The sequence below is a fragment of the Dysidea avara genome, chromosome 6 (genome assembly GCF_963678975.1).
Source record: "Dysidea avara chromosome 6, odDysAvar1.4, whole genome shotgun sequence".
NCBI classification, from domain to species: Eukaryota; Metazoa; Porifera; class Demospongiae; order Dictyoceratida; family Dysideidae; genus Dysidea; species Dysidea avara.
In genome coordinates, this window is record NC_089277.1 from 26,034,363 (window position 1) to 26,060,581 (window position 26,219).

The 26,219-nt window shown below is 40.5% G+C and overlaps 1 protein-coding gene across 3 annotated transcripts in view; it reads left to right on the forward strand.

The window, feature by feature from the left end:
• Window positions 1–26,219, forward strand: part of LOC136257207 (uncharacterized) — a 181,438-nt gene that overhangs the window by 61,408 nt on the left and 93,811 nt on the right. For 2 of the 3 annotated variants that reach the window (XM_066050282.1, XM_066050283.1), the window contains exons 8-10: window positions 287–337; window positions 10,573–10,668; window positions 10,740–10,894. In XM_066050282.1, coding sequence (XP_065906354.1) covers window positions 287–337; window positions 10,573–10,668; window positions 10,740–10,894 — 302 coding nt within the window. The remainder of the gene's footprint in view (window positions 1–286; window positions 338–10,572; window positions 10,669–10,739; window positions 10,895–26,219) is intronic. The other variant, XM_066050284.1, reaches the window with a different exon arrangement.

A 26,219-nucleotide genomic window follows, 5' to 3' on the forward strand; every position in this document is an offset into this window, starting at 1 on the left:
TATTGTATGATGAATTTGTAATTATTATACAGTACCGTTCAAATGTAATGTCGTCTCATGAGAGGGCGAGTGATTAAAAAACTATCTAATTAAAGGGCGTGGCACCCATTTTGCTTGCGACTATTCATCCCGTTTCATTTTGGGACGAATACTTGCAAGCGAAATGCCCTTTAATTAGCAAGGTTTTTTAATCGATCACACTCTCGCAAGACGACGTTACATTTGAGCAGTACCGTATGTATGTATATATACACATTTGAAACCTAATCCTCTATAAATAATATAGCCACTGCGAAATCATTCCACATTTATCTGCTACTTCAATGTAGTACTGCAAGTAAGTGAATGATTGAGTTGACATTGCCAGTGCACACATGTACACACATTCTGTATATTGTAACATACGTAGTTGTAATGCATTTATAAAGTATGTATCTAAGTGTATGCATGATTCTCTAGGGCACAGATCTTGAGGGTTGAGTGTGCTATATTTCTGAATTATCCTAGCAGTGTAATCCGAAGACACTGTGTTGTGCAACCTTAAAAGCTGACATGCTATGCCTAAGTATGTATTGACAGGAAGAAGGAAAATGCGAGCTTACGTATATGTGACCCAGTCTGAGAAAACCGGTCTTATCGCCCATGTCAGCAGATTCCATTTTTCACCCAGGACACAAAGCTACATGAATAAACTATCTAATTCTACATTTAAAATCAGCTAGACTTGAGTGGTCTGGTTTTGCTGGCTACTTTTTCCAAGCCCAGTGGCGATCCGTACGTGTGGTGTGGGGCCTTTATGGAGCTCTGGTCAGCCTTGGAATGACTGTATGTGGCTGTTCAGCTCTGTAGTATTGAATAAGTACCTTTGCTGTGAATTTCCTTTCACCTTAGCCAGTTTTGAGACCTCAGTGGCTCAAAACTTCGCCTAATTCATCTCTTGGCCTTCCTTTTCAATTTTTGAACACCATCTTTCCCGCCTTCCAGGGCCCCCGCCTTCCACCCAATTTGCAGCTCGCCTGATACAGTCAACCTTGGTTTAAAAATTATCTAAAATGGCGGGAAACTTAGTTGTTGGCTACTTGCACTGTGGATGCTCTGGAAGGTAAGGAATTGGTGTAAAACGTGTAAAAATTTGGTACACATAGCTTCAACCATTGGCGAGCTACAACACACTAATTACTTAAAACTGACATTTCTCCATACTTTTAAATAGGCGATAAGCCCGGTTTTGTCAGACTGGGTCACATATACGTAACATGTAGCTTATTTTTGCACCACCACCAAATAAAATGATTTTATACAGTAAATGCCCTCTGCATTCAGCAACCCTCATACAAAATCACCCTAAGCATTTGTGAAATACAAACTCTCAAAGTTTTGCTTTATTTCAGAGTTGTTTTGGTGGGGGGAGGGGAGGGAAGGGGGATGAATTTATCTTTTTTCTTTTGCACACTTTATAGACCAGTATAACATGCAAATGAATATCTATACTCTTAGTAAATGTTTGTAATTTTATTTATCTACCAATGAAAGTCTATGTTGTAATAGAAGTCCTCAAAATATATACACTCTATTGGAGTATTATAAATGGTAGCAAAATTACAATAATATATATGGGTAGTCAAACAAAATAATTATGTGACCAACTGAGCAAAAACCGACTTGTTTGCTATTTCCTTGAACTTCATTATATGATTTCTTTTGTTGTCTAAAGGGAAAAACCAACCTTTGAGCTGTTAAAGTTTCAACCTTATCTGGTAAGTACTTTTGGAGTTATAGTGATAGACAATAAGAAGAGCAGAATAATCGATTTGTACAGTGCCTATATGGGAAAAGTACAAGTGCTTGTTTAATTAATCATAAGTTTTGAGAGTGATAGTTGGGACTTGTGTGTCATTCTATTCACCATGAGCTGGGGTATTCAATTCATCAAGGTATGGTTTTGGCCTAAACACACCCTTGCTATTAAGCAAGAAGGTTGTTCAACCTAGAAATGGTGATAGTAAAGTAATCTAATCCAAAACAGCCAATGCACGCTGTAATAAAGGAGTGCGGCCCTCAAAAAGGCTATAGTGAAAAAAGATGTGAAATCCAAGGTGGCGACCAAGAAATGGCTGTGATGGTAGGTTAATGGCAAAGAGATAATTCAGGTGAATTTGCATTGCCTCCTCCACTAGGATTCGGCACCAAATTCACCTGAATTGTTGTAATTAAAATTTTTGCCATTAACCTACCATCACAGCCATTTCTTGGCTGTCACCTTGGATTTCACATCTTTTTTCACTGTAGCCTTTTTTGAGGGCCACACTCTTTTTTACAGCTTTGCTGCTTTGGATTAGATTTCACTTCTTTTTGGATTTGTATACCCCAAAGCTGGCCTATGGCCGGCTTTAGGGCTTCCTTCTAACTTGTTTTTATCTTTTCTGCAGGAATTGTGGAACAAAGGAAGAAATATTGTGTACAGTTTTTTGTCTGGTTAAAAATATTAATATATTTAACAATGAAAGATAATCATACTCTAGGTAATAAGTTGACTTCTTATACATAACTGAACTGTAGCTGAAACTCCCATTGTTTGTAGCTGAACTCTTTTCAGAGTGACTTGTTTCTAGCTGAACTCTCTACATGGTGATTTGTTTCCAACACATATTTCTACATGGTGATTTGTTTGTAGCTGATCCCTATAAGGTAACTTATATCTAGCTGATATCTCTACAGGGTAACTTGTTTGTAGCCAATCTCTCTACAGGGTGATTTGTTTGTAGCTGAACTCTCTACATGATGGTTTCTTTGTAGCTGAACTCTCTACAAGGTAACTTCTTCTAGCTGATCTCTCTACAGTGTGACTTGTTTGTAGCTGAACCTTCAACTTGATGGTTTCTTTGTAACTGAATTCTCTACAAGATAACTTCTTCTAGCTGATCTTTCTACAGGGAGACTTGTCTCTCTACATGATGGTTTCTTTGTATATAGCTGAATTCTCTACAAGGTAACTTCTTCTAACTGATCTCTCTACAGGGTGACTTGTTTGTAGTTGAACTTTCTACGTGATGGTTTCTTTGTAGCTGAACTCTCTACAAGGTAACTTCTTCTAGCTGATCTTTCTACAGGGCGATTTATTTGTAGCTGAAGTCTCTACAGGGTGGTTTGTTTGCAGCTGAACTCTCTACATGGTGGTTTCTTGGTAGCTGAACTCTCTACAAGGTGACTTCTTATAGCTGAACTATCTACACAGTGATCTTTTCATAGCTGAACTCTCTACAAGGTGTCTTCGTCTAGCTGATCTCTCTACAGGGCGATTTGTTTGTAGCTGAATCTCTACAGGGTGATTTGTTTGCAGCAGAACTCTCTACATTATAGTTTCTTTGTAGCCAAACTCTATGCAGGGTGATGAAGTTGTAGCTGAACTCTCTACAGGGTGTAGCTGAGAACTCTCTACAGGATGGTTTCTTTGTAGCTGAACTCTCTGCATGGTAATTTCTTCTAGCTGATCTCTCTACAATGTAACTTCTTGTAGCTGATCTCTCTACTTTGTGACTTGTGTCTAGTTGTACACTCTACAAGGTGATTTGTTTGTAGCTAAATACTCTACAGGGTGATTTGTTTGTAGCTGAACTCTATACAGGATGGTTTCTTTGTAGCTGATGTCGCTACAGGTGACTTCTTTCTAGCTAATCTCTCCACGGGATGGTTTCTTTGTAGCTGAACTCTCTACAGGGTGATTTTTTTTCTAGCTGAACTCTCTCTAGGATGATCACTTCACAGCTGAACCCTCTACAAGGTAGCTTCTTCTATCTGATCTCTCTACAGTGTGATTTGTTTGTAGCTGAACTCTCTACAAAATGATGTTTTATAGCTGAGCTCTCTCTTATTTCTAGCTGATCTCTCTACAGAGTAACTTGTTAGTCTAGCTGAAGTCTTTACATGGTGGATTTTGGTTGTTAAACTCTCTGAATGAAGACTTGTTTGTAGCAGAACTTCTACAGAGTAAATTGTTTGTAGCTGAACTCTCTTCAGTGTGACTTGTAATGTTCTGAATCATTACAGTAATGTATTTGTAGCTGAACTCTCTATAGGGTGAATTGCTTCTTGTTGAACTGTCTATAAGGTTAACTGTTTGCAGCTGAACTCCTTACAGAAGAACTTGTAATGTAATAGAATTCTATAATGGAGTAAATAAATTAGCTGAATACTCTATTAGGGTGACTGTTCTATTAGAGTATCTCGATCTCGCATTTGCCACACGGAGTTGACTTTCGAATCATAACTCAGTGGTTTGTAATTCGATTCTTCTGTACTACTACAAGTACTTTCTATGAAGATTATTCCAGCTATACACCGATTTTCAGCTCATTGCTCTAAGCGGCTTGCCTAGTAGGCGTGAAAACTAATACTTTTTTATTCATAAAAATCAATCGCGTAATTGTGATATAGGTTGGGTTTTGTGTCATATCTCCATGGTCTTTATCTCGATTCCTTTCAAACCACCAAAAGGCACTCCTACGATGGTTACTCCATCTACATAGCAATTTTCAATTCATTCCATGAAGCGGTTTACCCTGTAGGTGTGACAACAAATTCATCTTGTTTTACGTGAATAATCGGTCATAACCCCCGAACCATTCGTTGGATTTGCACCACATTTGATGCTAGGATTTGCCTTTGGACTCCCTTATTGTGTGCCAAATTTCAAGGTGATCGGAGTACGAGTTTGCGTTTTATAGCAATTTGTGCCAGTGTGCGAAAACACAAAGAAGAAAAAAAAATGAAGATAAAAATCGAAATTTGGCAGCTTGTATCTCGGAAATGGCTGGAGCGATTTCCTTCAAATTTAGTATGTAGACTCCCCTGGCTGGCGGGCAACTGTATAGCAAATTTGGTTCCAATTGGATAAGGGATCACCGAGATACAAAAGTGTGAAAATGACGTTTTCTTTCTTTCTGTCAATATACCCACGGTGTGGCGCACCGGCTACTTGGGCTGCACGACACACTATCGTGTGTCTTGATATTGTACTGCCATGTATCCAAGCACATGTAACTCATGTTTGTCAACCACTCTCCATGAAGAGCCGAATCCATTGGTATATCGGATGTTTCAATTCTTCACTGTTTACCAATGTAGCTCACATTAAATTTAACTTTTTTATCCATTATCTCAAAACAGAAAATTGCTAACAAGTCGGGTTTATGCTAAGCTGGTCACATATGCAATAAGATTGTAACTTCTACCTTTAATATATAGTCAAATAGATAAGGAGAAATTGAATCACAAAAAATAACTTTAATTGAGATATATAACACACAATGAAATCCACGCAAAACAGCCTAGCTGTAAACAAGGTGCTACCAGTGGCATAGCCAAGGGTGGGCCTGGATGTGCAAGTGCTCACCCAATTTCCTTAGGGCAGCGGCGTCTGCTTGCTATTGCTGTAATGAAAAAAGACAAGTAGTGTGTGCGAGTGCATACCTTGACAGCGCAATATTTTCATTGTAAATCAGCAGGTGATATTCATAAACGTTTAATTGTTACATCAACATTACTTGATCCAGGTGTGTGGGTGAGTGCACCCACCCATCCCTGAAGGCCTGGTGACACCACTGGTTGCTACCTTCAGCAATGTAGGTGAAAAAGCAGTGATCATGGCCATATAGTTAACCAACTGTTGTACGTAGACTGTTATATATATATATATATACCGTAATTTCCCAGTTCGTTGTCAAAATAAAACCCGCGCATGCTCAAAAGGCGATTTAAAATGTCTACTGATGGTGGTGAGGGGCGAAGTTTCTGAATCAACCAAACAGCAAATGTTACTGTTTCCCAACCAATTCAAGGCCGTAACGAAGTGAGACATTCTTATCCGGTTCTGGTGACGCCTGTACGAACAGTGAATGGCACAGCAGTAGTACCTAGTTCAACTGTCTTTGTCAGTAATCTCCCCCAACCTCGTTCTGCATTAATTGATAAGTTATTTCTTAAAGCTACTTACAAAGAAGGAAAGGATTGCAAGCTGTTTGTTTTAAGAAACATTGATTGCGACAAGGTCAAGTGTTGTGATGATTTGAAAACCGTTATCAAAACACAGCTGGAGGACAATATTGTATCAGATGACTTTGATGTGGGTGTGGAAAATGGCGGTAAGGTAATAAGCATGAGGACACAGGCAGATTTATCGGAACTGTGGTCTAACGTTCAACAAGGGAAGAATTGTCAAGTATGGTGTGATGGTTTGAGGGGTGATGATTCTGTCAATAGTACTAAACGAGCTAAGAGGAAGAACCCAGATACCAGCACAAGCTTCAAAGCAAGTAAGAAGAAAAAGCCCAAACAAGAAGACAGGGATGAGAAGGTAGCTAGTTATAATTTTCAGTTAAAGCAGAAGCATGGAGACAAGTTTACACCCATGCAGTGTAGGATATGAGCAGAGATGCTATCAAGTGGGATTCATGAAAGTTTAGACCAGCCTCCTACTTGTTCAATGTTTAAGTGTGCAGGGAACAGTGACAGTAGTCGACGAAGGCCAGACTCTTTTTCAGAAGCTCTTACTAGTTCCGCAGTAGCCATTTCATCTGCACTGTCTCCAAACAATAGAGCACCAGTAAGTCAAGCTAAAACAAGTCCAGCTAAACACATCGAGTCTCGATCTAAGTTTTATAAGCAGTTAAACGAGCTAAGTAATTTAAAAGCTAATGGAATCATTACAGAAGATGAGTACAGTGGATCCTCGGTTATCCGAACACCTCTGTTCCAAGCTTTTGGGAAAAGTATTCGGATAACTGAATTTGTTCGGATAACTGAATAAGCAAAGAATCTTAGTGTATGTACAGTAAATATCTACATAATGTGTTTTTACAGATACAATACAAGATAATCATCTGATCTACTGTACAAAGAGCTTTGTATAATGATAAAGTACAAAAAAGCTGTAGAGTCTACATTATAATGTTATACTGTATATGCATACCTGTATATAGGGTTGGGCAATATACCGGTATGACGGTAACAAGGCAATATTACAGCTGGCAATAATCGATACCGCCTTGTTTCTGAAAAACCGCCATACCGGTATAAATGGTTATTGCAATATCATGGCAGGAATACAGCTGCAACTACACACTTACACGTCTTAACAATGCCATATTGTACTTGTCAATCAGTATTTCAGCCTCCTTGTACTAGCAAACAAGCCTAACCCATGCACTAACTTACTACACGAAGTGACGCACTAATTATTAGAATACACGTGAAGCAAGGCACGTGTACCAGATAGAGCACTACTGTGATTGTGGGATAAAGTTCTGGCTTCACATTAGTAAGTCTTAGTAAATTATCTTCTAGCTATATACATAGGAACTAGCTATGTCTCCTTCAGAATTTGTATGCACTCCATGCTCTATAAGTTTGGCTGGTTTTTCCAAACTCCTTGCAGTTGTGGTAGCTGATAAACAAAGTTCACCCATGCAAATATACTGTGTAAACAGCTTTGAGTATACTTGCTATAGTTCATTTCAATACCGTGATATTTACAATAATCGTGATAATAAGCTCCACAATAACCGTGGGAGGAATTTTCAATATCGCCCAACCCTACCTGTATATATACACATGCATACAAATATCTGAGGTTAAGTAATATTTATAATCTATGTAGCCAAGTGTACCCACTGGCAAAATTTCAGCTTCATATGCCAAACACTCTGGGAGTTACAGCCCTACAAAGTAGCAACAACAGAAAAATTGATTTGTACAGCAAGTATAGGGAGAATAAATTACAGGCGCTTACAAAAATGGTTGTACCTTACCAACGGATTGAGGTACAGAGCTAAACTGTTCGCCATCGTGTTCGCCATGAACAGGGGAATACATTACTGGGTAAGTTTTTCCTTTACTCTCCCTTCTTCACTGCATACAAAGGCGAAATTCATAAAGTAAAATCGATCATGTACAATCGCTTTGACATGATGTAAACAGACGCTCATAACTTACGTGTCCTTGGGTCTACTGCAACAAAACAAAGATTTTCCAACTCCTCTTGAGCAGGCGAATAAGGTGATATCCAGGTGTTTATTGTTAGTCCTTTCCTTCACTAAAAATGAGGGGTTAAAACATTTATGGAATTTTTCATTAATGCACAAGTATTTCACCCAATGTATTCAATGCTTTATACTGTGAATTTAGGCTTGTGCGATTATGTCCCTTTTTCGCAGATCCGGTCACATATAACAATACAATACTGTACAGTTCTTACATATATGATGTTATAGACATCTGTTTAAGAGATGATAAGCGTTTCTTGGCAGCCATGTCCTTCAGTGATATCAAAACACTTGTGTTATAGGCAGATGCCTCAGGTTGATATTGAAGCCAAGTGATACACTTTTCAAACATGTCCATGGCCTGAGCATGAGTTACTGGACATGCTACAACATCTGGCTCCTCTTCATTATCACCATCATCTTCACAAATATCTGCTGTGTCATCACCTCCCAAAACACGACAAACAATTTCGTTATCATGCAAATGTTCATAACCTGGATCATTCTGATCATTGTCCAACCACTCTGTAACTCATCTTCACTTAATGTATGTCCCATCGACTGAAACACATCAATAAATTCTGTTGCAATGAGCTCACTGTCACTACTTGACGGTGTTGTGTCAGCCAGTACCACAGTAGTGGAGTCACTGTCACTGTTTGATGGTATTACGTCAGCCAAAGGTATCAACGTTTTCCAGGAACGACAAATAGTGACTGGTGTAATTTGATCCCAAGCAAGAGATATCTTTTCTATGACTACTTTCATTGTAATGGACTTGGTAAATGTTGTAGGATCAACCAAATCTTCAGAAAGCAAAACCTCTTGAAGAAGGGATCTCTTGTATCGCCTTTTCATAGACTCGAGCACATCTTGATCCATTGGTTGAATTAAAGAAGTCACAATTGGAGGAAAAAACTTTGCAATGACTAAACCATCATCAGACACAAGAATGTTTTCTTCAGGAAGTGCAGAGCAATTGTCAAGGGTAAGCAATGCTTTTGGTAGTAAACTTTTGCTCTTCAATTCTCTTTGTACATAGGACACAAACTGGTCATGGACCACAAAGAAAATATTTCTGTATTAACCCATGCATTCTTCTGGTTCCTATATATGACAGGCAAACTATCCATGTTGGTGATCTTGAAACATCGAGGACACTTAGATTTACCAATGAACAACAAAGGCAGCTTGATAGAACCAGTTACATTCGCACAAGCATTCACTGTTATACGATCCTAGGCTTTCTTCCTTCCCTCAGCCCTTTTCTCAAAAGCACTTGCAAGGGTTTTATCAGGGAGACAATGATAATACAGCCCCCAGTAATGCTGTTGGCATTGTGGATACTTGAAAAATTTGGTCATTTTCTTTCAGAATGGCTTTGACGTACTAAACACCTCCTCCAGTGGCATCAAGTCTGGTGAGTATGGTGGTAAGAATATAACTTTGGTATGAGCTGTGTGTTCAATTCGGTGAACAACATCATCAACATGGTGTATAGACGTGTTGTCCATGATTACAACAGACAGGGAGTTATTTCCATCAAATGGCTTGAGAATGGGTAATAGTGCTTCAGTAACAAAATAGCTGAACCTTTCACCATTAACTGTTCCTGCCATAATGCGAACATCCATTACACCTTCCAAACTCATTGTACCAATTGCAGAATACCTTGTACCACAAACAACAATTCTGTGGTCTTGAGGAGTAATGCCCCTAACTGAATAGCTGTACTTTCTTCAACAATTATGTTGGTCGCACCCAGTCTCATCAATCCACACGAGCATACTGGGATCATAGATTGATATTTCTGCCATGAACTTTGCTCTGCACTGATCAGAACTTTGTAGGGCTATGTATTGTATTTTTCTGACGAGTGCATCCCATGCGATGGAGGCTTTTGCATGTTGTTGATTCATGAAGCCACACCCCACTCTTCTGCCATAGTTCTTGTTGAATTTCGTGCAAATATATCCCAGGATTCTCTAGAATTATTTGCAACAGAGCCATTTCCTCTTGATCTCCAACTAAGCGTGCAGGTCCAGTGTGATGAGATGATGGAATTACGTCACTACTAGTATAAAACAAGTTGACATATCTATAAACAGTTCAAACGGACACGTTCAAACTCTGGGCTATATGGTCAGGAGAAACACCTGTAATTGATAGCCACGCTATTCTTCAACGTAAATCGACTGAATAAGGCAGAGGCATCCTAACACAGAAGAGCTATATTGTATTGGTAGCCTCATAGCTATACAGCCGGTTTGAAGTTAAACTTGCGCATGCGCAAAAACGTGGCGCTCTTTGTGACAACGAACTGGAAAAACTCGGTATATATATACTTTATAGGCACCTGTTAAATAGGTTAGACTAATGCATACATGTACTGGTTATATGTGTATGCCTGTATGCATGTATGTACTGTCTGCATGTATACATATGTACATTCGAAGTGTAGCAAGCTAACTGATGTTACGTTGGCTAACTTTGTCTAGCGTACAGTGTTTTAAGGAGTTTATATTTTGTTAAGGTGTTAAATCAAAGTCAAGGAGTGGCTGAAATAAGAAGTAAATATCATATTGATGTAAAACGGCTTTATTCGCTATCTATTACTGATCCTAACACTGTAAGTTCCATGTGTCAAAGCATTATACAGGTGTACACTACAATATATGTATTTGATTTCTTACACTATAGTTAGAAACCCTGTCATTGGCATTTGAAGTATCTGGCAACCCTGGACCACTTCTTAAAGAGCTGAATAAGATTTTGGATCAGATTAAATCAGATGAAATGTCAAGCTTAATAATAGAACCAGAATCCTTACTGTATCAGTTGGCTGATATTTCAAAGTAAGTATTAAGCACTGTATTTTGAATAATAATAATTGTAGTTTTGGTAGTTGTAATTTTGCAATAGTCAGTGTCAGAGATTACATGTAGTATTTAATTGATCAGTGTTCTCCAGATAATATTTATCTATACAACAGCCAAGGTGTGAAAAAAAGGTGCAGCCCCCAAAAAGTTTGGGTGAATAAGATGTGAAATCCAAGGTGGCGGCCAAGAAATGGCTGTGATGGTAGGTAATGGCAAAAAGTTTAACAAAGACAATTCAGGTGAATTTGTGCTGCCTTCTCCAAGGATTCAGCACCAAATTAACCTGAATTAGTTATTAAAATTTTTGCCATTAACCTACCATCACAGCCATTTCCTGGCTGCCACCTTGGATTTTATATCTTTTTCATCCTGACTTTTGCTTACATATAATGATGCATTATTGAAATATAATACTATATTTTAACTTAATATTAATTACTTGACTAACCTTTGACGTGTCCAGGGAGGTGCAGCACTGGTCGCTCTTCGCCACCAACCAACTGTTGTTGGTAGTGGTGGTTTTGGTACGTGTACCTGGTCCCGGTTGCTGGGTTTGATTTAAAGAATTTTCTGTCTTAAGATTTCTTTTTGGGATCAATTGCCTACCGGGTCTTATATTTTTATTTTCCAGATGTGCTGATACTTGGGCAGGGAAGGACTTTGGTGCCCAGAGGCATTCTACGCACCAAAGGCCTTCCTTTAAGCCATGATTGGGTCTAAATACTAAAACAACCATCCTAGAGACCAGGTACTATCACATTCCCTCTATCAGGAATGGAGATGCTGCGAATGCAGCTAGAGCTTTTAAAAAGCTCTGTTTTTCAGAATGGCGAGACCAGCATTGGCACTGAGCGGCCAAATGCTGATCTGGATTCTGAGAAGTGTGGAAGAGGCAGCATTTGCTAAGAAGCAGTGTGCTACACTCTTCGCAACGAGGGGCTGACACTGACCAGCTGTGGCAGAGCTGCGTGCCAAGACTCCAGTTGGGGGAGGTGGCATTGACTCATGAGGGGGGGGTCACATGCCAGGCACTCCCGTTCTTGTATCACATCTGTTGGGGGAGGTGACATTGACTCATGAGAGTCGCATGCCAGGCGCTCCCTTGCTTGAATTACACCTGTTGGGGGAGGTGACATTGACCCATGGAAGTCACATGCCAGGCACTCCCTGCCTGCAGTGAGCAAAGGAGTGCATCGTGTGTATCAGTAGCTGTAACAACAAAAAAAAAATACAGTATGCAATATTGGCTAATAACTGCAACAGATTTGGCATGGCAGAGCTGTGGAAGTTCTGGTATTGGTCCGTGATACAGTCTCCTGCCAGGCACTCCCTTGCGTTTGGCATCGCTGCTTGGTAATGGTCCATGATAGTCTCCAGGCTATACTACCACTTAGCATTGGCAGTATAATAGGTTCACCTGCAGGGAGCTAATGAGTACATCAATGCACAAGTATGATAGCATCATGTGATGACAATACAACAGAGGCGCAGTACTGGCTAGTTGTGTCACCACCAGTGTGCCTGCTCGAAGGAGTGCTACCACTGAAGCGATTAATAGAGGGTGGAGTGCAATGTATATGTATATATATGTGTGTGCTATACCCTGTATGTGGATCAACCACGTACATTTTTATTGGAATTTATTGTTGTAGGCATGATGTTGCTGTGAAAACTGGTATTTGTGCATAAGAGGGATGGGATGGGAGGGTAACACTTGTCTAACAACTAATGCCACGTGCTACTGCGCATGTGCTAGGATTCTTATTAGTGCGTCGTTATTCTTATTAATGTCTCGTGTCTAAGAGTGAATGCTCGAGGCCGCCATCAAGTTCAACATTAACTTTGTTTAAAGGTATTTTAAACTACATTTAATATTAATTACTTGACTAACCTTTGACGTGTCCAGGGAGGTGCAGCACTGGTCGCTCTTCGCCACCAACCAACTGTTGTTGGTAGTGGTGGTTTTGGTACGTGTACCTGGTCCCGGTTGCTGGGTTTGATTTAAAGAATTTTCTGTCTTAAGATTTCTTTTTGGGATCAATTGCCTACCGGGTCTTATATTTTTATTTTCCAGATGTGCTGATACTTGGGCAGGGAAGGACTTTGGTGCCCAGAGGCATTCTACGCACCAAAGGCCTTCCTTTAAGCCATAGAAAGGTGAGCCCCCCCCCCACCAGGCACACAGGTGGGTGGGGGGAGAGACCTTTCACCCAAGTATCTAGATTATGTGTTTTGGAGATACCGGCTGTTTGGGAACAGCACTTATGGCAGGTGTGCATGCCAACAAATTGTGTAGGTCAACCGTTATAGCGTGAAGCCACTTTGCGGTAGTGTCAAGACAAGCACGGTAGCAACATGAAGTGACTGTACAACACTATCAATATGACATATGCAGTACTAGTAGACAGTCCTTAGTACATATAAATACACCAATTACATGCTGAGGTTGTCAAAAAGGAGTCAGTGATGACCAGCTGCGATGATCTTGGACATATTTGCTACCTCACTGGGAGGAGGTCAGATATACCTTTTAAATGCGTTGCTTTTCCAGCGGCCAAGAATTTGTATGTGAGAGTCTGGCAGTTTGGCTAGAGAGGCAGACGTTGCTGCCCCAATCCGAAGGCTATGTGAGTTATAGCGGCGCTTATCGAGTTTGAGGCTGTCCATCAGGGACTGGAGGCCTGCACGAAACATGGCTCCCGTCCAGCCATTTCCTTCTTCAGTGATGAAGAGTGGGCCTGGTTGTTCACTCCTTCTGCCGAGGTATGAAATCATTGCTTTTATTGGACATACCAAGCTATCTGTGGCACCCATGTGCACCTTGGCACCCTGCCTGAATGGGTCTGTTTTGGATTCTTTGAGGGACAGTTGCAGGAGGTGGGGTTTCTTCCTGTTGTCAACTGCAATATCCTTGAGAGATAGGTGTCGTGATGGATCATAGGAGCCTTCTGTAGGAATTGTAAACTCGCTGACTCTTAAGAACCCAAAAAAAAGGCAAGACAGCACATAGCCCAGAGTGTGGTATTATAATAGGAAGGAGGTTTCTTTGATAGGAGGGCTTTTATGTTATAGAGCATCTGGATGGTAATCGGCAGTCGGGTTTTTCCTCAGTGCATGCCTGCTTGGCGCTTTTTGATTCCCCTTAAGATGAGATGGAGCCTAGGAGTGATTTGGCGGTTGAAGTGGTTATGAAGCCCCTTGCATACATGCATGTGTCTAACTGCTGATAGATACACCTTGATAGTTCCCTGCGAGATGTTGGAGGTAGCTAGGTGCGATATGAACAGAGTTAGGGTGCACTCGGATGTTGGGATCGGGTGAATCCTTGCCATTTTGCAGAAGTTAACATATCGTCTTCGTCCAGCTGTGTAGGTGTTTCTGCTGGATTTGGCCAGTCCATGATGTAGTAGCTTTTGGGCTTTGTTCAGTAGATTGTTGAGGTGAGTACTCCTTGGTAGGTCTACAAATGGAATTTAAGTATATATGTGTGGCCTTGTTTGCAAGTGTCTATTGGGATTTTGTAACAAGAATGGCAAATAAATTATCAACTAAGTTAATCATACAGCAATTACAATGAACAGCATAAATCAATTACACTGAATAACAAGTGTGCGGTCAATTATGTTGTAGCATTGTTTTATGTGAGCTCATTAAGTATGTGGTTTTTTATTTCTTGCAGGTGGAGACCCTTGCAGTGTATTGATGGTTCGCTTGAAGTGACGAAGAAAGGAGGGAGAAGTCCAGTCTTGTCTCCGGGGTGATATGAGCTTCAACAGTGACATTAGGATTGATGCAGGGGAGCGGCAGGTGTGAGGGTGTAGCTTTAAGAATTCTGTTGATCTGTTTCTGGATAACTGGTCTGCGGCAGTATTCGACGTGCCTGGAATATGGCAAGCTGAGATCTTTATATCAAAATGAGCTGAGAAGAACCAGAGACAGCGTAAGAGGTGCATGACCATTATTTCCTTTGAGGATCCTTTGGTAATGGAGTCAACAACACTGCTGTTGTCACGGTGGAATTCCACTCTGCTGCCTGATAGTAGTGGTCCCCAAATAGCGCAGCTTAAAACAATTGGTGCTAACTCCTTCGCCATTACAGTATGTCGATTTGTGCCCAGTCGTTTGACCATGCTAGTTGCAGCCACTGAAATCCAAATACTGCTCCACAGCCCCAGGACCCTGATGTGTCTGAGGCAATTATATAGTCTGGAGTGGAGCCGTTGATAAAACTGAGCCCGTTCCAATGTGTGATGAAGAGGTGCCACCACCTAAGATCTGCGTGGAAGCTGCTTGTGAGACGCGTAAAGTGAGATAATTTTGTTGAGGCGAGCTGCTAGTCTGTACATTCTGGACAAAAGGTCCTTCCTGGTGTTACCACCTTAGTGGCATGCTGCAGCAAGCCTACCAGGGATAAGATATCCCTTTTTGGTGTTTTTCTGCGAGATAGCCAAGCTGAAACTTGGTTCTGGATTCTTGAGAGTTTTTCATCAGGTAGGCGGGCCAGCATGAGTTGAGTATCCAGAGAGATTCCCAAAAAGGTTAGAGATTGGGGAAGGGGCTTTCAACCTTCTCTAGGGCAAGAGGGTAGTTCTCTACTGTGTTAGGGTGTTGAAGAGCACAACTCGGATTTTTGCTTGACGGATTTCAATGGAGTTAATTGCTCTTTGAAGCCAATGCGAAAGCCCTCTGTGATACCGGAAATAAAAAAGTCGACCAATGGTCTGTTAGGGTGATCTACCAGCAATTTTTTCCAGTTGCTTGCATCTAGTGGTGTGTTGACTGCCCTGGCCACAGGTGGTACTTTGACATCAGATAGCTGGTGGCTCAGGTGATTGGTCCAAGATGAGATCCAGTCACTGTAGTTACAACGCAAGTCCTTAGTGTGCACACCAATAATATGTTGTTCTGACAACACTGCGAGGGGATAAGGTGTCGATAATTAGACTGTCAGCATTGTGCATACTTATCACCACACATAATATTGCATAATATTATATTGAATAAATAGTGTTATTACACAACAAATCATATGGAAAGAAAAGAAACTACTATCAGTATTGGCCTAAAGTCAGTTAACAAAGAAAGGAAAAAACAACAAATCAATCAAATCAAGATTGGTTGTGCTGCCTGTCCTTCTGCCTGTTTGGACACTGGGAGGCCTTGTGATTCTTGTCTTGGGCTCTGGGATTATGAACATATCGGTAGCAAATATGCTTGAAGCGGCAGGGCGACCGAGAGCATCCATTAGGATTTTCGTTCCAGTCCAGGCAAATTGGTTGGTATTGATATTGGCGTTGTGACCGTTGGGAAGGTTTGAAGCATAGGGGGCGGAGCCTGCCTGCTGACGACTCTGAATAGCCCTTTCTGGGGAAGTCATATTCCAGAGTGTAACATCTATAACAGACCATAGAGCATTCTGAGAGGCCGATGCTTTTAGGCGAAAGCGACGATCATAAATAACCCACTTGCCTTCGCGACAGTCCATTGATGCCCCAATTATTAGGCTCAGGTATCCTAGGAGGTCAGCAATTCTCTAGGGTTTATGGTGGGAAATAATTGCCATATATACTGCAAAGCACTGGATCCAATCAATTATATCTGTCACTAGGAAGTCGCTTGCATGATGCGACCTGCCCTTCATTAATGTTGAGGTCAGCTGAGTCCAGGTGGCTTGGCAGAAGTTCTGCCATCTCAACAAACAATCCATCCTCCACGCGCTTCATCAGTCTGGATGGGATGGGAGGGAGGCCATTACTTATTAACACTAGTGGGCATGACTTCTCCGAAGGGGATGTATCATCCGAATCATGGCTGTCAATGCTAAGGAGATCATCGGAATCTGGATGGACTTCCAACTGCCGGATATGAGGGAGTTCACAGCCATCAGTGGACTCGTCTGCAGAACAGGACACAAGAGACAATGAGAAGGGTGGGGGTGGGGATTGAACAACGTCTGATTTTTTAACATTATATGGCCTGCATTAAGTAAACATAATAAGAGGCTTAGGCATGGTATTATGAGATACCCCTTGAATGAGGCTAGAGCATGGTGCATACTACAATTGGAAAGCTTTTTTTTTTTTTTTTTTTTTTTTTGGAGGAACAGTAAGAGGCTTAGGCATGGCGTAACAAGGCTAGAACATGGTGCGGGCTACATAAAGTATGGTGTACATATAAAGCATAGGCTTGTGCATGGTGCGCCTTACAAGAAGCCTTTACATGGTGCGCGTTATAAAGAAGGCTTTGCATAGTGCACTTTATTATTTTGTAAAACGAAACATTACACGGACATAACACGCACTACTACATAACTTACCAAAATCCTCGTGGTCGGCGTCTCCTTCGTTGGAACTGTCGTCCGTCTCAGGAGTAGGCGTTGTGCGAGTAACGCGACGACGGGTTGCTTGGCTAGGCTGATCTGTGTTCTTCTGCTTGTGACGACTTGCTCTCTTCTGGCGTGTAGAGGAACTTGGGGTGGCCTCCCTCCGCAGACTGTGGCATGCCCCTGACCACTGCCGACACGATGTCCGGAATGTCAGCAGTTGTTAAGGGACGCGTCTTTGATCTCTTCTCTCGTCAGGCTCCGGGACTTTCAGCTTGTCTTCCCCGCTTCGTTCCTGCCTTAGCGGAAGATTCGGTGGCGGGCGAGACAGCGGATGATCTAGTTTTTAACAGGAGGCTTCTTAGGCGGGGATTTCTTCTTCTGCTGAGCGTTTCTTCCTGTTCCATTCTTTACGGACGATTTCGATTTCTTTCCTACTGCCTTCGTAGGCATCTTGATAACAATTGATAACACTTGTCTAACAACTAATGCCACGTGCTACTGCGCATGTGCTAGGATTCTTATTAGTGCGTCGTTATTCTTATTAATGTCTCGTGTCTAAGAGTGAATGCTCGAGGCCGCCATCAAGTTCAACATTAACTTTGTTTAAAGGTATTTTAAACTACATTTTTTTTGTGCTGAACTCTCTTAAATTTGTTTGTAACACTCTCTACAGGGTTATACTTATTTGTAGCTGAACTGCCTACAGGGAGACTTGGTTGTAGCTGAACTCTCTACGGGTGACTTTTTGTAGCTGGATGATTGGTTTGTAGCTGAACTCTCTACTGGGTCACTAGCTTGTAGCTGAACCCTGAGTGTCTTGTTTGTAGCTGTACTTTGTACAGGGTGACTTGTTTGTAGCTGAGCTGCCTTCAGGGTAAATTGTTTGTAGCTGAACTCTACACAGGGTGATTTGTTTGTAGCTGAACTCTCAGCAGAGTGACGTCTTTGTAGCTGAGCTCTCTACAGGTTGAATTGTTTGTAGCTGAGCTCTCTACATTATGACTTTTTTGTAGCTGACTCTCCACAGGGTGACTTGTTTGTAGCTGAATTGTCTACAGGGTGAACTGTTTATTTATTTGATTTAATGCACAAAGAACACTAAATTATGAGTGTGTAAATGTACATGTGTGTAATTTAGTCTGAAAGTCATTAACATTTTCAACAGCAACAACTTTGTTAGGGAGGGAGTTCCAGATTCTGATGGTTGATGGCAGAAATGAGTGGTGGTAGCAGTTGACCCTGGTAGAAATAGGGCTGAATCTTTGATTGTGACCACGTGTAATTGTGGAAGATTGAAGATATGGTAGAAAGTCAAATGAAACTGCATTATGTAGCATTTTGTAGAACATAGTAACTTTAGCGTAATTTCTCCTGTCCTCTAGCGTTAGCCAATCCAATCTATTAAGTAAAGCTATCACACTGGTGTTTCTAGTATAAGAGTTAAAAACATATCGAGCTGCTTTATGTTGTACCATTTCTAGAAGGTTCTTCTGTGACTTAGTATGTGGGGACCAAACAATCGAAGTATACTCTACTCTAGGTCTAACGTATGTAATGTAAGTGAGGGACTTAACATTAGTAGAACATTGTCTTAAATTATGTTGTAGAAATCGACGAGTCGGGCTGGCTTTGTTGGTAATTTTTATAATATGGTCTTTCCATGAGAGATTTTGAGCAATAGTAACTCCAAGATATTTGGCAGATGTAACTTTACTGATAACAGAGTTGTTGATCTTGTATTCTGAGTTTAGTGGTGTGTGTTTGTTTGAAATGGTAAGACGTTCACATTTAGATTTATTGAATAGCATAAACAAGTCTTTTGTCCATTGAAATAATATATTTAGATCCTCTTGTAGCTTCTCGATGTCATCATTTGAGTGAATAATTCTGTAAATAATAGCATCATCTGCATAATAATCTTATAGTAGAAGTAATATATCATTAATATATAACAGAAAAGGTAAAGTCCCCAAAACAGAGCCCTGTGGGACACCTGAGGACACTTTTCATGGGTTACTGTGACAGTGGTCTAGTATAACCTGTTGCCATCTATTGAATAATAAATAAAAAAATTGTAATCCAATTATACACTTGGCCATTGATTCCGTAATGTAACAATTTATGTAAAAGACAATTGTGAGACACTCTATCAAAGTCAAGGAATAGAATGTCCACCTCGTGACCTGCATCTAAAGCCCTAGCCAAATCATTAATGGTTTCCAACAGCTCTGTCTCGCAAGACCGGTTTTTTCTAAACCCATGTTGGTTTGAGCACGTGATATTATAGTCATTAACATGAGAGGATATAGTAGAGGAAATGATGTGTTCTAGCAGCTTGCAGCAAATACAAGTCAGTGATTTAGGTCTATAGTTGGATGGATTAGTACGTGAGCCCTTCTTGTACACTGGCGTGATAGCAGGCACTATGCTGACAGATGTTTCCTTTAAAGTTTTGATGATATTCCATCTGGGCCAGATGCTTTGTGTGGGTCTAATTCTTGTAGTAGTTGAAGTACCCCTTCGGTTGTAATATTAATTGGTGAAATATGAGGATACGTAGGACCTACAAGTGTGGCAGTTGGTATGGAGTGAGTATCAGTAAAAACAAACTGAAACTGATCATTCAATATAGTAGCTTTACAAAAACTATCAGTAATTGTTTGACTGTCTTTCTCTAATGATGGTATCCCACATTGATCTCTCCTTTTGATTTATATAACTCCAGAGTCTTTTATTATTATTACTGCTACAATCATCTGAACTGATGAGATTTGAAACATAACTATCATGAGCCTTTCGACATTCTCTTTGAGTGAGTTTTTTAATTTCCCTATAAGCAGACCAGTCTGTTTCAGAATGAGATGAATGGACTTTGTTATACAGATGCTTTTTCTTATTAAACAGATGCCTGATGGATGTGGTAATCCAAGGGTGTTTGATGGAGCTGGAAAGTGATTTAGTTGGTATTGAAGATTCAAACAGGTTTCACACTGTGTCTTAAAAATATTCCATAATTCTTCTATGGGAGTATCAATGTTGTGGCTATGTATGAAAGAGTTAGAGAAATTTGACATTATCTCATTTATATTTTGAAAATTAGCTCTGTTCGACAGATCAAGACACACAGTAGTGTGTTGTGCGGCCCAAAAAGCCAGCGCACAACACCCGTGAGTATATTGACAGGAAGAACAAAAACACAATTTTTGCACCTTTGTAGCTCTGTGCTGCCTTGATGAAACAAGACGACGTTTGCCGTGGACACGCCCTCCAACATCAGTACTCCACATACCAAATGTGAGCGAAATCACTTCAAGGGTTCCCAAGATATGCGACTTCAAAAATTGGCTTAGTTTCTTGGTTTATTATTTTTCTTATTTTTCTTCCCCTTGCACACTTGCAAAAACTGCTATAAAACGCGAATGCCATATCCAATGGCCTTGAAATTTTACAAACATAAGGGGGGTATAAAGGCGCATCTCGGTACCAACTTTGGCTGGAATACGATTAACAGGCAAAGTGTTGTTAGTGATTATTCACAAAAAATAACACCATTATGTTGTCACGCCTACAGGGTAAACTGCTTATGGGAAGAAGCTGAAATTCAGTGGGTGAATAAGTTAACTATTGAACCTCAAACCTTTTGTGGTTTGAAAGAAATGGAGCTAAATACCAGGAAGATACAACGAAAAACCAACACTGTGTAACAATTATGCAATCGAGATTAGCTAATAAAAAACAACTACTTGCCAGGCCTACCAGAAAAACCCTTAGAAAGGCTCTTCAATGGTGTAGAAGAATCAGACTTAAAGCCACAGAGTTATAACACGAAATCCAACTTGATGTAGCAAGTGTGAGATTGAGATACTCTAATAGAGCAGTCATCCTAATAGAGCAGTCATCCTAATAGAGCAGTCACCCTAAAGAGAATGCAGGAGATCAGCTAGAAACAAGTAACCTGTATAGACACCAGCTACATACAAATCACCCTGTAGAGAGTTCAGCAACAAGCAATTCACCCTGTAGAGAGATCAGTTAGACCACGGAAAGAGATAGTTCAGCTAGAAGAAGTCACCTTGTAGAAAGTTCAGCTGCAAAGAAACCACCATGTAGTGAGTTCAGCTACAAACAAATTGCCCTGTAGAGAGATCAGTTAGAAGAAGTTGCCTTGTAGAAAGTTCAGCTACAAAGAAACCATCATGTAGAGAGTTCAGCTGCAAACAAATCACCTGTAGAGAGTTCAGCTACAAACAAATCACACTGTAGAGAGATCAGCTAGAAGAAGTTACCTTGTAGAGAGTTCAGCTACAAACAATTAACCCTGTACAGAGATCAGCTAGAAGAAATTACCTTGTGGAGAGTTCAGCTACAAATAAATCACCCTGTAGAGAGATCAGCTAGAAGAAGTCACCTTGTAGAGAGTTCAGTTACAAAGAAACCACCATGTAGAGAGTTCAGCTGCAAAAAGATCACCTGTAGAGAGTTCAGCTACGAAAAGATCATCCTGTAGAGAGTTCAGCTAGAAGAAGTCACCTTGTAGAGTGTTCAGCTACAAAGAAACCACCATGTAGAGAGTTCAGCTGCAAATAAATCACCCTGTAGAGAATTCAGCTACAAACAAATCACCCTGTAGAGAGATCAGCTAGAAGAAGTTACCTTGTAAAGAGTTCAGCTGCAAACAAATCACCTGTAGAGAGTTCAGCTATAAACAAGTCACTCTGTATAGAGATCAGCTAGAAGAGGTTACCTTGTAGAAAGTTCAGCTACAAAGAATCTACCATGTAGAGAGTTCAGCTACAAACAAATTGCCCTGTAGAGAGATCAATAGAAGAAGTTACCTTGTAGAAAGTTCAGCTACAAAGAAACCATCATGTAGAGAGTTCAGCTAAAAACAAATCTCCCTGTAGAGAGATCAGCTAGAAGAAGTTTCCTTGTAGAGAGTTCAGCTACAAACAAATCACCCTGTAGAAAGATCAGCTAGAAGAAGTCACCTTGTAGAGAGTTCAGTTACAAAGAAACCATCATGTAGAGAGTTCAGCTATAAACCAGTGACCTTGTAGAGACATCAGCTAAAAGAAGTTACCTTGTAGAGAGTTCAGCTACAGAGAAACGATCATGTAGAGAGTTCAGCTGCAAACAAATCACCTGTAGAGAGTTCAGCTACAAACAAATCTCCCTGTAGAGAGATCAGCTAGAAGAAGTTTCCTTGTAGAGAATTCAGCTACAAACAAATCACCGTGTAGAAAGATCAGCTAGAAGAAGTTACCTTGTAGAGAGTTCAGCTACAAAGAAACAATAATGTAGAGAGTTCAGCTGCAAACAGATCACCTGTATAGAGTTCAGCTACTAACGAATCTCACTGTAGAGAGATCAGCTAGAAGAAGTTTCCTTGTAGAGAGTTCAGCTACAAACAAATCACCCTGTAGAAAGATCAGCTAGAAGAAGTCACCTTTAGAGAGTTCAGTTACAAAGAAACCATCATGTAGAGAGTTCAGCTACAAACTAGTGACCTTGTAGAGACATCAGCTAAAAGAAGTTACCTTGTAGAGTGTTCAGCTTTCAAAGAAACCATCATGTAGAGAGTTCAGCTGCAAACAAATCACCCGTCGAGAGTTCAGCTACAAACAAATCTCCCTGTAGAGAGATCAGCTAGAAGAAGTTTCCTTATAGAGAGTTCAGCTACAAACAAATTACCCTGTGGAAAGATCAGCTAGAAGAAATTACCTTGTAAAGACTTCAGCTACAAAGAAACCATCATGTAGAGAGGTCAGCTGCGAACAAATCACTCTGTAGAGAGATCATCTACAAAAAGATCACCCTGTAGAGAGTTCAGCTAGTAGAAGTCACCTTGTAGAGAGTTCAGCTTCAAAGAAACCACCATGTAGAGAGTTCAGCTACAAACAAATCATCCTGTAGAGAAATCAGCTACAAACAAATTGCTCTGTAGAAATATCTGCTAGAAGAAGTTACCTTGTAGAGAGTTCAGCTACAAAGAAACAATAATGTAGAGAGTTCAGCTGCAAACAAATCACCTGTAGAGAGTTCAGCTACTAACAAATCTCACTGTAGAGAGATCAGCTAGAAAAAGTTTCCTTGTAGAGAGTTCAGCTACAAACAAATCACCCTGTAGAAAGATCAGCTAGAAGAAGTCACCTTTAGAGAGTTCAGTTACAAAGAAACCATCATGTAGAGAGTTCAGCTATAAACTAGTGACCTTGTAGAGACATCAGCTGAAAGACGTTACCTTGTAGAGTGTTCAGCTTTCAAAGAAACCATCATGTAGAGAGTTCAGCTGCAAACAAATCATCCTGTAGAGAAATCAGCTACAAATAAATTGCTCTGTAGAAATATCAGCTAGAAGAAGTTACCTTGTAGAGAGCTCAACTACAAAGAAACTATCATGTAGAGAGATCAGCTACAAACAATTCACCCTGTAGAGAGTTCAGCAAGAAGAAGTCACCTTGTAGAGAGTTCAGCTACGAAGAATCCATCATGTAGAGAGTTCAGCTGCAAACAAATAACCCTGTAGAGAGTTTCAGCTACGAAAAGATCACTCTGTAGAGAGTTCAGCTAGAAGAAGTCACCTTGTAGAGAGCTCGGCTACAAGAAATCACCATGTAGAGAGTTCAGTTGCAACCAAATTACCTTGTGAAAAATTCAGCTGCAAACAAATTGCCCTGTAGAAAGATCAGCTAGAAGAAGTTACCTATTAGAGAATTCAGCTACAAAGAAACCATCATGTAGAGTATGGGGTGCCATTTGTGTCAAAACTCCACTTATTTTAGACATTGTGTTTTTCATGGTTATTTACGTACGTTTCATGATTATTTACAAATAACTGTAGAGTATGCATGGCTATTTACAAAATCATGGTTATTTACGAAAAGCATGGTTATTTACGAAAAGCATGGTTATTTGGGTCATTCCATGCCAAATCAACATGAAATTGACATGACCTCTTCTGATTTTTATATAGTTTGGTACACACAAAGACTCAATTGAGAAACTACTCCACACCAAATTTCAGACCATTTGACTAATTACCTTAGTAGATATGATCGCTCAAAGTTTGAGGAAAATACTTGATCTGATTTACAGGTAACCATAAAAACCATCATAACTTGTGTTTGGCTTGACCTATGAACTTGTGGTTTACTTTATGAGAAAGGATATTATATTCTCTTCGCACTGATATATATATATGTGACCCGGTCTACGAAAAGGGCTCTTATCGCCGAATCAAATATTTTTCAGGAGGCATGAAGAAGTATTTAGGGCAAAACGAGATTATTGCATGTATGCATAGACATACCCTTCCTGCACTCTCCCACAAAGTTTCAGCTTCACGACGTATCTTGAAGATGACTTATCACTCATGTTCTCCGACCCTGTATCTCCTCTTCGCGTTGCAAAAACGGACCTTTACAAATCACCACTTTGTCAACACAGCAGCAAATTTTAGCGGGCTATATCTGCGCGAAATGTCCAGTAAAGATAGAGTTCTCTCTGCTCTTAACTTTCTCACTGGAGAAGGCGTCAGTTATTACTGGGATGGAGTTGAGAGCAACCAAGTAGAGGTGTTTATTAGCGACTACTTCGATGCCCCAACTGATGACGAAGAAGACCACAGAAGTGATAACGAAGGCGAAGAGGAATGCGACCACAGAAATGAAGGTAATAATTTAATAACACTAATAAATGAATGGTTAAATATAAATACACATCACACATACTACTATCTTTTTTTTCTTATGTAGAACAACAGCTTACAAACTATGGAGACAGTTATGAAGGTTACTAATGCATTCAATAACAATTAAAACATATAAATGGTGGACTTTTTATAGACTATGAATCACAGCCATCTGCTGGTATTGATGACAGTATTCAGGATGAAGGTAAATGTAGACTTGAGGATGTAAACTTAGTTTTAACTCTTGTAGAAGAATCCACAATAACGCCTGGAATTCTGAGTCCACTTCTAGAGAGTTCTCCACAGTTAAGTGTTTGTACTCCCAACTCACGGGGTACCAGTGCAACATCACTGGCTACTACTGCAATGTCACCGGCTACGATTCCAACGTCTCGGACTACCACTCCTACATCACGGGCTTCCACTCCAACATCTCGGGTAACCAGTTCACAGCCACGGGTTACAAGTTTGCAGTCAAGGGCTACCACTTCACAGCTACAGTCAGGTGTTGCTACTCCATCTAGGAAGAAACCATCTGATAAACGTTTGTCAGCTGCCACCCTTGCTAGAATCAAACATGGTGAAGTGGAAAGGGAAGCTGAGCCGGTCATATGTGAAGAATTTGTTCTTACAACTTGTGGATGTCAACTTGCTGGTGGAGGACCTTGTAGCTGTATGTTCTCATCAGAATACTATCAGCAGTATAGGGCCCAGGCCCTTTTCCTCTCCAAGGGGTTACTGGACATGGCATTAATTGGATCAATTGCAGCTACTGTGTGCGAAGATGATGACGTTGGGGTGCGTAGTGGGCATAGGCCTGCCAAAAGGCAAAGAACAACTATTCAATACATGCACAAAGGATACCAGGTGTGCCATAATACTTACAATTTCTTACATAGTGTTGGCAAAAGAAAGGTACACAATATCAAAAAACATTTTTTAGAAAATGGTTTGGTGGAACGGGAACATGGCAATACCAAAAACCGTCCTCACAATGCACTTACTTTCGCCAGGATCACAAACATCTTGAAGTTCATTGAAAACTATGCTGAAAAGCATGCCATCCTTTTACCAGGCCGCATTCCTGGATTCAAGAGAGATGATGTTTCAGTACTCCCAACATCAGATAGTAAACAGGTGGTATCACTCTAAGTGAAACAATACAACTACATCAAAATGTTGTTTAATGTGGCTAAATCAGGAACCCATAAGCACCGTTACACCTGCTTATGGGCTCCTGTTTAAATCTACCAGGGATTTTCCTAGACAATAAATTTAGGAAGGGC